Source organism: Rattus norvegicus, chromosome 5 (genome assembly GCF_036323735.1).
Source record: "Rattus norvegicus strain BN/NHsdMcwi chromosome 5, GRCr8, whole genome shotgun sequence".
Lineage (NCBI taxonomy): Eukaryota > Metazoa > Chordata > Mammalia > Rodentia > Muridae > Rattus > Rattus norvegicus.
The window spans coordinates 135,975,404-135,987,499 of NC_086023.1; the positions used below are offsets into that span (position 1 = coordinate 135,975,404).

Consider the following 12,096-nt stretch of genomic DNA (forward strand, 5'->3'; position numbering starts at 1 on the left):
ACATTTCAGGGAACTGAAAAGGTAAGAGACCCAGAGCTTGTCTGAATTGTCTGTAGCTGCTTCTGCCCTAGGTTGGGGACTAGAGCTTACATCCCCTCTGTACCCCAAGCTCTGACCTCTTTTGTGATTAATGAGCTGACGATTCTACATCGATAAGGAATTAACCTAGAGCCCCTACCCATCAATAGCCAGGAGCCCAGATTCTTAGCCCTACCCCCACATACCTGCTGATGCCCCCGGATGCCCCCACCCCCATGGCTTCACACACTACAGGGCATGCTGCACAGGATCACCGCCTTCCCTCCCGTCAGACCCCTGCAAACACAGACAGCAGCTGGTTTATACTGTTTTAATCCATGTCAAATGTAGTTTACAAAGGGAAAGGACAAGTACCTTTGTATAGAATATACAGACACAGCATCACACCACAGGGCCCACACAGGGGCGGGGCCAGCACTTCCCCTGGGAGCAGTGTCTACCCCAGGGGTGGTTCTCAACAGCAGGCTGGGCAGCCAGGCACCCTCAGCCAGCCAGCCTGCAGCCTGTTCCTGCTTGGTCCCATTCCACCCTACCCCCAGCTCCTCATGAGGAGCCCCATGAGCTAAGACTAAGGAGAGGATCAGACCCCTCGGGGCACACGCCCCGTGTTTGGGAGAAGAAATATACACCACTGAACACTGAGCACATGGGGAAGGGAAGGGATGCCATGGGAGAGGAAGAGGCAGGCACCCTAAGAGGTGGTTGGGCCGAGCCCCCAGCCAGCCCTGAAGGGGCACTGCTTCCAGGAGTCATTATAAAAGAAGAAAATCATACACCCAAAGGGGAAGGTGGTAGAGGGCAAAGTGTCCCATTTATACACAACATTGTAAACATACACAGTCTATATTACATGTGCTTCAGTCTGGTGTTTGCGTGTCTGTCAGTCAGTCTCGGGGATGGATCTCAGGAGCCTCGTCCTGCTATACTTCCCAAACCACCTTCCTGCCAACCCTGGAAACAGAGTCCAAAGAGGCATGGTCCCCAAGTTCAGAAGGAACAAGCAGGCAGGGCTGTTCCACTCTGGCTCCAGAGTCCTCTATGTGTGTTTGGGTGTGTATATGCATGTATGTACACGGGGGACCTGTGTGCAAGTATGTACAAGGGGGGAGGGGCGGTCACTGTCACAGAGGCTGGAGCAGGGGTTTGCTCGAGGCAGGGCCTGCCTGGACAGCTAGCTCATAAGTAGATCCTCCGCAGGTCTCCAGGGGCTGTGATGGTGTTGCACTGAGGGCAGAGCTTCTTGGCACCCTGAAGAGAGAATAAAGGGGAGAGCTCAGACCCGACATGACCTGTGTTTACACACGAGCACTGGGCCTGCAGTCATGTCTGTCCTTCAGTTTGTGCTGGGTCCTCATTCTTGTCAGCCAGGCAAGGGATGCATGGGTTGCCTGTGAGCAGGCAGACGTGCTCCTGTGTTGGGGAGACGCCAGGATCAAACCGCCTGGCCAGCCCCACAGCAGGAGCCCCGGTAATGAGAACAAGGCTGGGTCCAGCTGTGGCTGCCTGGCCCTAACGAGATTACATGCGGCCTTTGATCAGGACACAGAGCCCACGTCCGGGCCTTTTATTGCTGTCTCCGGGCGACATTTTAATGGCTGCTCCCGAGCTAAGAACAGGGCAGGAGCAGAAGGAGCTTAGTAATGGGAGGGGGAGGGGTGGAGGCCCTAGTCTGGCTTACCCAGTACCAGCATCTTTCTGACCTGGGGTCTCACCACTATGTGATGCGTCGGGGCCTACTTGGGAAGGAGGGCACATGCATGAGTGCGTGGAGGGGAGAACTGAACAAACCCAAAATGAGGGTGCAGACAACATATTCAACTTGGGGGGTGAATTCCTGAGTTCAGGCTGCTCTTTGCCTCCCTCAAGCAGGTGCAATTACAAACGTGAACATCTGGACAGTGCCACTAACAGCTGCCCACCCACTCAGTTCCATGCCACCTCACCAGAGTCCGAAGCCAACACTCTTCACAGTGCACATGCCAACACTGGATCGACGTCAGCGGCATTGAGTATGAGTCCTAGGGAGGAGGTGGGCAGAGAAAGGGTGGCTGAAGTAGGCTCACCCTCTGACCTTCCTAACCCCACAGGGCATGGATCTGACCAAGAGCACGCCCTGACCCCTCCCTACTTACCATGCAGATGAGGCATTTGTATCGGTCACCCCGAGATAGCTGCCGTTCAAGCTCCCTGACCCGAGCCTTTAGAGCCTCAAAGGTAGTTACAGCTGAATCTTCGGTGATTCTGTAAAGACAGTGCACAGTGGGGTAGCAAGGTGGTGCGATCTTCAACCCAGAATCCCATGGAGAACCTCTTCTCAACATCTCCACCTGCCAACTACTCCTGGAGAGCTAGACTCCGTGACCTGCCTCTCTCCCCAGGTTCTGCGCTCTCTGGGCCTGCTCTTACCATACACCACTATGCTGTGGCCTTTGTCCATGTTCCCGGGTATTAGTTTGTTTGTCTTTTTAAAGAAACGGTCTCACTGGCCAGGTGGTGGCAGCGCATCCTTTTAATCCCAGCATTTGGGAGGCAGAGGCAGGCAGATCTCTGAGTTTAAGGCCAGCCTGGTCTACAGAGAAAGTTCTAGGACAAGCAGGCTCTGTTACACAGAGAAACTCTGTCTCGAAAACAAACAACGACAAGAAAACTCACAAAAAGAAATAAAACAAAACAAAATTTCATTTTATGCATATAGGTGTTGTGTCTGTGGAGGCCAGAAGAGGGCATCAGATCCCTTGGAACTGGAGTTACAGATGGCTGTGAGCTGCGGGTGCTGGAAACTGAACCCCACCTCTGACGGAGCAGCCAATGTGCTCCACACATTGGGCTCTCTGGCCCCTCTTTGTTTTTTAGATGAACATATAAAGTCTGAGATTTCATCATGGCATTTAAAAAAGTATTCCCCGGGGCTGGAGAGATGGCTCAGCAGTTAAGAGCACCCGACTGCTCTTCCAGAGGTCCTGAGTTCAATTCCCAGCAACCACATGGTGGCTCACAACCATCTGTAAGGAGATCTGTGCCCGCTTCTGGTGTGTCTGAAGACAGCTACAGTGTACTTATATATAATAAATGAATAAATCTTTAAAAAAAAAAAGTATTCCCTGTCCTTCCTTCTTAGTGCTGGGATTACACCCAGGGCTTTTTTTTTTTTTTTTTGGTTTTTTTTCGGAGCTGGGGACCGAACCCAGGGCCTTGCACTTCCTAGGCAAGCGCTCTACCACTGAGCTAAATCCCCAACCCCACACCCAGGGCTTTGAACATGGGAAAGCATCCATCCACCTGAGCTACACCCTGTCCCTCATCCTTATGGTTTCTAGGGCTCACTCTAACCTAAACTCTGAAGGTGGAGTTTCCTGAAGGCAAAGGCTCACTGCCAAAACACATCGTTAATGACATTTACTGGTGGCATAAGCCCTACTTGGGGCATGTGAGCATGAGAAAACACTGGCCAGCTCAACCTTCATTCATGCAGACCAGCAGCAACAATGAGCGAGGAGTAGTGCCTTAGGAAATGACGATAGGAAACAAACAGCTAAAATGTACGCAGTACTTGATGCTCGCTTCTATGTGAAGAGCTGAGGAAGCCTGCCCAGGCTGGGGCAGAACAAGTCCATACTGCTTACAAGGAGAGGTGTCTCCAGGTCAAGAATGAATGGTAGAAAGAGAGCAGGCAGCCCATGGGCCCGTGCAGACTGGCAGGCAAGCGGGCAGGGCGAGGTGACTCCTCCAGCTGGCAGAGGAGCCGGCTGTGAGCAGCTGGGGGGAGGGTGGGATGGGACAGAATGAGGGAGGTCTAAAAGATGCATTCGATCAAGACTGGACTGAGGTGGCATTCTGGAGCAAGGGGTGTCCAGCTACCGTGGGGACAATGTGCTCACAAAGCTGCAGAACTTAGATGGTCTGTGACTACTGACACGATGGTCAGGAATACACATAGGGAAGGTCATGGGAACATGTTTACTGCTTTGTCTCACTGCATATCCAAGGTTAACCTCAAATTTACTACGTAGTTTAAGTTAGCCTCAAACTCATATTCCTCTTTTCTCAGCCTCTGCAGTGTTGAGATTACAGGGATATATGACCATTTAGTAGTAACAGTCAATGTACAACAATTTCATCTCCTTTTTTAGGACATGAGCGGCAATGCAGAATGTGTCTCTCTGGTAGCTGTATCCAATGGGCCCATAACTCCATTCTCCAGGGACACCGAAAGGGCTTGTGCCAGCTCTGTAGTGTGGGCAGATTCCTTGGAGCTCCTCACTCAATCTCAAGAGTCTGGGAAGCCTTCATCCTCCTCTTGCTCACTAGCACTCACACAGCTAGCATCTCTGGCATTTTGCTCAACGCTGTATGGACCATCCTGTGTAGATGGGCCAATTTTCCACTTGGATGAGGAGCCATGCTTTCCCAGTCAGCCTGAGACCTTCAGAGCCACACAGGGCTAGAGTACCGCTCCAGAATGAACTCCTCAGTACACACACTCCTCTCATCTGGCTGGCATGGCTGTGAGCTTCTTCTGAGCCCTTTTAGGGCATGGATGCTGTGGTCAGACTTCTGGAGGAAGCCTGGCCCCTTCTTCCCCCTTTCCCGGGTATAAAATGGACTGTACTTTGTGAACTGGACTACGATGAGGACTGAAGAGACCAATCCTGGTGGCTCTGACGGAGATATGCTCTGTATAGCAGCAATCAGTCCCCACCTTGTCCTAGAGTGCCCCACCCACTGGAGCCTGTGCTCACACAGGTGGGACAGAAAAGCTGACGTCCCCCAGCCTTGGGTGGGCAGCACCTTCATGGATGGCCACTGGCTCTGGCCCCTGCCTCTCCCTCGGGCGCCATCCTTGATTAATGATCTTGTCTTTCTGATTTATGAGCAGCCCCTCCAGACGAGGGTGGGCGCTTCTTACAGCCCCGCCCGCCCCGCTCAGCTGGAGTAGGAGAGAATTATTAAATAAACATCCATACGTCACCCCCCCTCCCTAAGCTGGCTGCACCGAATCCGTATGGCCCGCTCCGGCGCTGACACGGAGCAGCTGCGGTGATTCATGGGCAGCCGGGCCCTGCGCTGCGGCCCATACATCATGCCAGCAGCACTTGCGGCCCCGGCCGAGATAAACTGATCAAGCACAACGGGCTGGAATGAATTTATGACAACACAAAATGGAGGGAAACAAATGGGAGGTGACCCAGGCCACCGACCCAGCCCTGCACTGGCCTGCAGGCCACTCTTCTGGCAGGAGGCAAGATGGAACACTGGCCCTAGAATGAAGAGGCTACCCTTTAACCCCAGGCAACCTACCCTCCGGCTGGAGGGAGGGGCAGGTTCAGAGACAAGCAATGGCCAATGGCAGCCACTCCAGGCAGCCCACACTGGACAACTGCACTTCCTGGGGCCAGTACTGGGCCCTTTTTAGGCTTCTGGAAAGGTAGCAGGATGGCCACTGATCTCAAATCCTGTGGCGCTGTCCAGAAGCCCTGAGTAAAGGAACAATGGCTCTCCTTTTCCTCTGCTGCAGAACCTGGGCCAAAGTTCCTACTGGAAGTGATGAGACCACTGCTCCTGCCTAAAACCTGCTGCAAGCGCCACCCGGGACAAGAAAAATGAAACCAATTTAGCTCCCGATTAAGAAACAGAAACTGGAGATGAATCAAATGCACTGGCTGGGCTGGGCGGCCATACATCACATTCCACTCTCGGGGGCAGCTACAGCGGGCAGGGAAGTACTGTTCCTCTCCACCAAGGCTCCCAGGGCCATGGCCCAGTGATCAATTCACAAAGTCACACAGCACCAGCTGGGCTCCACTGCGGCTGTGTGCCCAGGGCAGCAGGACTGAGCTGTCCTCAGAGGGCCAGAAGCCTTGGCAGCAGGCCTTTCTGCTTGCAAACCTTTCCCAGCCCCTTGCCCAGCCAGCCATACTTACTTCTCAATGTCACTGTTCTTGCAGGTCTTCTGCATGGCTTCCTGCTTGCTGCTTTCACCATTGCTGGTGGACGGCATCTCTGTAGGGACAAAAGTTCAACAGCACAGGTAAGTGCCGAGGACTGAGACAGTCACCATCATCAAAGATGTTCTCCCCCACCCCAATCCTGCTCATCTGGGTCAGAACTTACCATCACTGGCCCATTTAGAGAACTCAGGTGTGATGCGGGTGCTCGGGGGGCCACCACTAGAGGAAAGGAAGGAGAAAGAACTAAGCGAGGCCTGCAGGACAGCTGAGTCCTGCCTCCAGGGATCCCTCCACACAAACTGCCCACGCCTTTGCCCACACTTGCTTTAGGACTGCGCCCCGGAGTGCCTCTCTCTCCTTGGCTTCACCAGGCTCTTCTCCTGTGCATGGGATGACATCAGCCTCTGTGTATCTGGCATGGTGGTCAAGGACAATAGACCCAAGGTTGCAGTAGAACACAGGGCTGACTCCTCAGGAGCACCCCCCACCCTGGCCCACACCGTGCCTGGCTCCAGGAGGATGATTAGGTTTTGGAGGCTCTGCTACTTTTGTTCTTGTCCCACTTTGCCCCAAGGATACTGTGGTTTCCCATACTCCAGAGTGTCATCTCCATCCACATCCAGGTCAGCATCACTGTCTGGATTCTCTTTACCACTGCACATAACGAAGCCGGAGCCTGTGGGAAGCAGAGTGTTAAGGGCCAGAGGCCAACAACTAGGCCAGGAGCTCCCTTTCTGCTGCTCTCAGGAGGAATTAGGTCCGAGATGAGACATACAGGCAGACATGCAGGTTGTTCCTGATTGTTTCCACCCCTTTCTCTGAATCCCTCCCTAACCTTTAAATGTACCGCATGCAGCTCCAGGATGTCTCTGCTTATAAACTCGCACATTCACATACTGTATGTGGCCCTTAGAGGACACTGTGACAGGCCTCCCTACATCTGCCTTCCAGTTCCAGGAAGAGCAGAACAAGGGTAGAGAAACTCAGATCCGAAAGGTCACTCCCAACTAGGACCTGAGCATCCTTCTATCTCACTGTCTAGCTTGAGACCCAGAGGAGAAAAGGCTGGCCAAGGCCAATCAGAGCCATAGAGTAGGACCCCCAGCCAACATCCTGATTTGGGCCACCAGGTCCTTTGCCAGCAAAAACACCAGGCAGCTGTTCAAATATTTGGTGTCTGAAGCGCTTGACATTAATTATTCATCTCCACCTCACACAGCCCAGATTCCTGGACAAGTGTAGTTAGAAAGGGATTAGAAAGGGACAGACAAGGGAGGTTCCACATGCACACCTGCCTCTCAGAGCAGTCACAAGGCAACTAGGCTGGGCAGGGCAGGCTGAGGCCAGACTCTGCTGATCCCCAGAGGGCATTTGGCTCTTGGCTAAAGCAAAGGATGAGCTACTGAGGCTTCACCAAGCCTGCCTCATATGCCAAGTGGTCTGACTCCTCAACATTTTCCCACAGGCCAAGGTTGGAGACCAAAGAGCTGTCCCTGCATCGTTGTCCTTGTGGGTCTCAAGGAACATCTTACAAGCCAGACCAGCAGCTCTGCCAGGGACAAAGGAAAATGAAGGACTTTCCCCAAAAGGTTCAGAAGCAGAATTTTCTGCATCAAAGAGGAAGCTTAGAGCTCTGCCCACTAACCTCAGAAATGCGTTCTTCTTGCCTCAGCCCACTCAGCCACACAGTCTGACGAGTCCTCCCTGCTCCATAGCCATCGCTGGCTCCCACTGCATGCACCAGGCCAGGCTCCAACCTGGTCACATGGCTCTAGAACTCCCGTGTGTAGACACTGAGACTGCCCGTCCTAGTCACATCTAAGGACTCCCCACCCTGCTGCTCAGTTCGTCAGATGCGCTTTCAGGCAGTAGCTTTTCCCTTTTCCCTTTAGTCTACGCTGGACGAGTCATTCCATCTACTAACCCCTGAAGCTAGTCAGTGCCTAGGCTCTATCTTCTTGACAGTCCTCATTTGGTGCCTACCCAGAAGGACTGACACACTTGAGGCAGCAGGCAGGTCAGCAACAGAGCCATTAAGCTGAGAAAACACCAAGTTACAGCTCTGTCTCCTATTCACAGCCAGGTGTCCTGACAAGCAATTCCCACCCTGAGGGTGAGTGGCACCTCTATAAACCCTCTGACAGTTTGGGAGACAAACTCCGCCATCAATCAGAATGTAGCTATCAGGTTCACTTACAGCCCGCACCCCATAAGCCCTGCCAAACCCCGCCAGCCTCCAGTCCCAAGTGCATGCAGTTCAGGAGCAGCCTCAGACTCCTGCCCAGCCTAGCTTAGCCATGCTTGTGGGTGGGAGCCATGAAAGAGCTCTTCAGTACCACCTCTGAGCTCACATGCTTTCCTCGTGCTGAAGGAATGACCTTCCACCTCCTACACTCTCTCAACCTTTTGGAGGCCGTTCTACCTGGCCTGGTGTGGACAGTTTTAGTGTCTGGTCCCCATCTTTGGGTGTCTGTCTGAGTGGTGACTTCCTCACGTACTGATACATACCTGTCCCTTCCTTGATGTCCACTCCAACTCATGATCGTATTTATTGCACCAATACCGTTCCTTACCATGGGTCACAAGCCTGACTCCACTCATCTACACCACACACCATGGCAGTACTGGCTGAATACTGACAATATTAATATTGTTCAATGTCTTACTAACCTTGTACCACAAGGAAGTGCTCAGAGAAATTTATCAAGAGTTGCCCCAGTTTGGCAGCAACTTTCTGTTGTTCTCACCAAGGAGCAAAAAGGGCGGGCATGATATATCTTGCTAGCTAAGAGAAGGCCTTTCTTCCTCTGGCCCGAGCAGTCTTCTACTCGATACTCGTCCCATCCCCCAGCTGAGACAGATGTGGGGAACCTCTCCCTATCCCCACAGGTGTTCCAAGCAGGCTGCCACCACCAATTTTACTCCAGCACTAGCCCCAACCTGCTTCAACCTCCTTCCCAGCACATTAAACTTTATTTTCTTAATGAAATGTCACTTGCTGACTTCTGGCAGAATCATAATAAAAAGAAACGGCCATAAAGCTGTTTTATGCCGAAAGCACCCCTGCCAGCTTGCCCCTCCTCAATCTTGGAGAGGAAGGCTCCACAGTCATTCTATGTTCTCAGCTGCTGGAATATCCCAAACCAGTACTCAGAGGCAAGATGGCACAGACTGCTCCCTTCCAAGTCTCTGGCCCCTCTTCCATGCAGCTCTGGGAAGTGCAGGCGACAAGCTCCTGCTGCTGCTACGCAGAGAACAACTTGGTCCCTAGGACCTCCAAGATGATCCAGACCAGCTGCTGGTCACCAGGGAGGGCCCTCTGCGATGGCTCTGCTCCAAATGAAAAGGACAAAATGGTTGGCAAACCAAGTCTGATGGTCAATAGTGCCTGGCACAGTCCCCTTTCCTCAAGTGAATGCTTGGAGCCCAGCTAAGTGCCAAAATGATATGGAAGTCTAAATTCTATGAAAATGACCCTGCTCTCATAAACTCATTTCTTCCTGAGCCACTGAGGGGGGGAGAATCAGTGTTAATTTAATCAATTGATCAAATGATCGATTGAGAAACTAGAGATGCCCGTTTACTGGGGGCAGTAACATCCTGGAACCTGAAACCACAAAAAAGGAACCATTGATTTCCTCACCTGCTGCTCCCAACCAAACCAGAGCTTGGGGAGAAAGGAAAGTCTTGGGGCTTCTAGAGCCCAGTGCTCGCCTACAGGGAGGGCAGGGGCAGCAGTTTCCGGGGAGTTTTACACTGGAATTAGTTACAGATGCAGTTACGGTGTCTTGTGTAAACGCCATCGATTGGGGAGCTGACAGTCTGGGGAGCTACGATGCGGGACAATCAATCGGCCTGCAGTGTCACCTGCCACCTCGCTGAACAGTTGACAATGCAATTATCCAGTGTGGAGGCAGGGAGTTGGCGTGTGTCAAACGCACTTAGCCACTTTCCGGGCCTTCTCGATAACGCGTTTCACTGCCTCACATCAGGAGAGTCAGAGAGACAGACGCTGCTTAAAACCATTGATACTTGCTCTTTCTGCTGGCACTCCCTCTGTGCCAGCTTAACAATCGTGTTCCCAAAGGTGATTAAATCCTGTCCACTGCCGCAGGGGACAGAAGAAGCCTTGCTCCTAGCCACACCCCTCCCAACAGGCAGCCACCATAAACTGAAGGTGGTGCAGGGTCACAAGGCAGCCACCTATACCTTGTTTCCAGTGGTGTACTGTTTCAACATGTGCCACCCACAGGGCTGGGGAGCACAGTGGCAATCAGAGACAATTTTGCCACTAGGGCTCCCATCTTGGCCCATGCCTATGGAGTCACACCTTTCACACTCTTGCTCCATAATCTGTTGACTAAATTTTGTCAAGTTATTTAAAAGAGATACGCTGAAGCTGCCTTCCCATGTTGTTCTCTCAGGAACTTAAATTGCAGGGTACTTAGACCGAGCCTTAATTTAAAACAGAAATTCAGGAAAGATGGTACCCTAGGCAAGATCTGGCAGGATAGCAGCCCTCCATAACCACTGTCTTAGCACCCTCCCCCAACCCAAGACGCACGCACGCACGCACACACACAAAGACTTTGTAGCTCTGGCTGGTCTAGAACCCACTATGTAGATCAAGCTGGCTTCAAAATTACAGAGACCCACTTGCCTCTGTGTCAGGTGTGCTGGGATTAAAGAAGTGTACCACTGTCTCCAGCCTTTGCTACCCTGTCTGAGAGGGGCTTTGTGCTGGATTCCTTCAAGGCTTCAGCCAGGGCTCATAGACAAAGGTGCAGACAGACACGTCCCACTTCCTGAGCATCATCCTGGAAAATGAACCATCTTACCACCCCTGGTCCACAACATCATAGCCACCTTATTTAAAACCAAGCTTTTTCACGACCTTTGAGCAGACTTCCTTTTAGTTGTACCAAGTTCTGGCTTCCCTAAATCCAGACAAGTGACTTCTTATAGGCAACCAATACAAAGGAGGGCTTATAGCCCAGCACCCAACACCTTTCTTGCTAAGACATGGAGGAGGTTGGGAGAGGGAAAGTGATCTCTTGCTCACTGGTCACATGGTGCCTTGACAATGGAGGTCACATAGCTTCTCACCTTTATCCCAAGGCTGCCAGCCTCCCTTGTGGCCCGTTTCTCTGGCCTGAAGACATCTGGCCTGCCTAGGTTTGGAAGAGTATCCCAGAAAAGCATCTTTTATCCTAATTGTTATCTTTAGAAGCCGTGCTGGGCCCTGGGTACTACCCATATGCAAATACCACTATAGCAGTGTGAAGACCTCAGGTTTCAAGGAAGCAATTGGCAGCTGAGGTGCACAGCCCAAAGAGTGCTCAGAGATCTGAGGCTTTCTCTCCCCCACCTTCTCCAGAAGACTTTCCTTATTTCCTCAGGTTTTGTTTCTTAATCTGTTTATTAGGATGCAGAGGCAGATGAATCTCTGAGGCCAGTTTCATCTATGCAGTGAGTTCCAAGCCGGCTGGGGTGACATAGTGAGATCTTGTCACTAAATAAATAAGAATCTATTTGTAGACAGACTTCCCTTGATGTTCTCTTTTGTCCTGAGACACTGAACCTCCTTGTCATTAACCCTAAGCTCTCATGCTCTCGACCTGTTCTTCTAAGCCAAGTGTCTTCACCAAGACTCTTGCTTGACCACTGCCTCCCATAGTAGATTACACTCAAGGCAGCTGATCTGACCCACGCTGGGAGCTTTGTCGAGGATGACGAAGGGACCCTAGTCTGGGAGGAGGGATGGGGAATGAAGGGATACTGGGACTTATCAGTTCTTCAATTCTTTCATATCTAACAAGGACAGCAATCTCTGTTGTCAGCACGCACAGTACAGCTTAAATGGGCCTCACTACTCTCCTGCTCATCCTGCCTCTGCCTCCCTCTCTCTGAAGTCGGCTGGGCAGCTTCTTCAGCTGGTGTTATCACTCCCTCTAACCGGTCTTGGCAGGCAATCTAATTCCTCCTGAAAAGGTCACCGCCATTTTAACTGCCTTTCAATCACATTAAGCAGGAGCTGCCCAGCTTGCGGCCCAGCCCGCCCGGCGGGCGATCAATGCACTGCACTGACACCAGAAGCCTGGCAGGGCCA

General features: G+C 52.1%; 1 protein-coding gene across 12 annotated transcripts in view; it reads right to left on the reverse strand.

The window, feature by feature from the left end:
- Positions 1-335: 335 nt before the first annotated feature.
- Positions 336-12,096, reverse strand: part of Rnf220 (ring finger protein 220) — a 222,279-nt gene continuing 210,518 nt past the window's right edge. For all 12 annotated transcript variants that reach the window (XM_017593798.3, XM_017593797.3, XM_063288245.1 and 9 more), the window contains 7 exons: positions 6,567-6,663; positions 6,313-6,399; positions 6,151-6,206; positions 5,961-6,039; positions 2,172-2,280; positions 1,983-2,057; positions 336-1,287 (listed from right to left, as the gene is read on the reverse strand). In XM_017593798.3, coding sequence (XP_017449287.1) covers positions 1,216-1,287; positions 1,983-2,057; positions 2,172-2,280; positions 5,961-6,039; positions 6,151-6,206; positions 6,313-6,399; positions 6,567-6,663 — 575 coding nt within the window. In that variant the 3' untranslated portion in view covers positions 336-1,215. The remainder of the gene's footprint in view (positions 1,288-1,982; positions 2,058-2,171; positions 2,281-5,960; positions 6,040-6,150; positions 6,207-6,312; positions 6,400-6,566; positions 6,664-12,096) is intronic.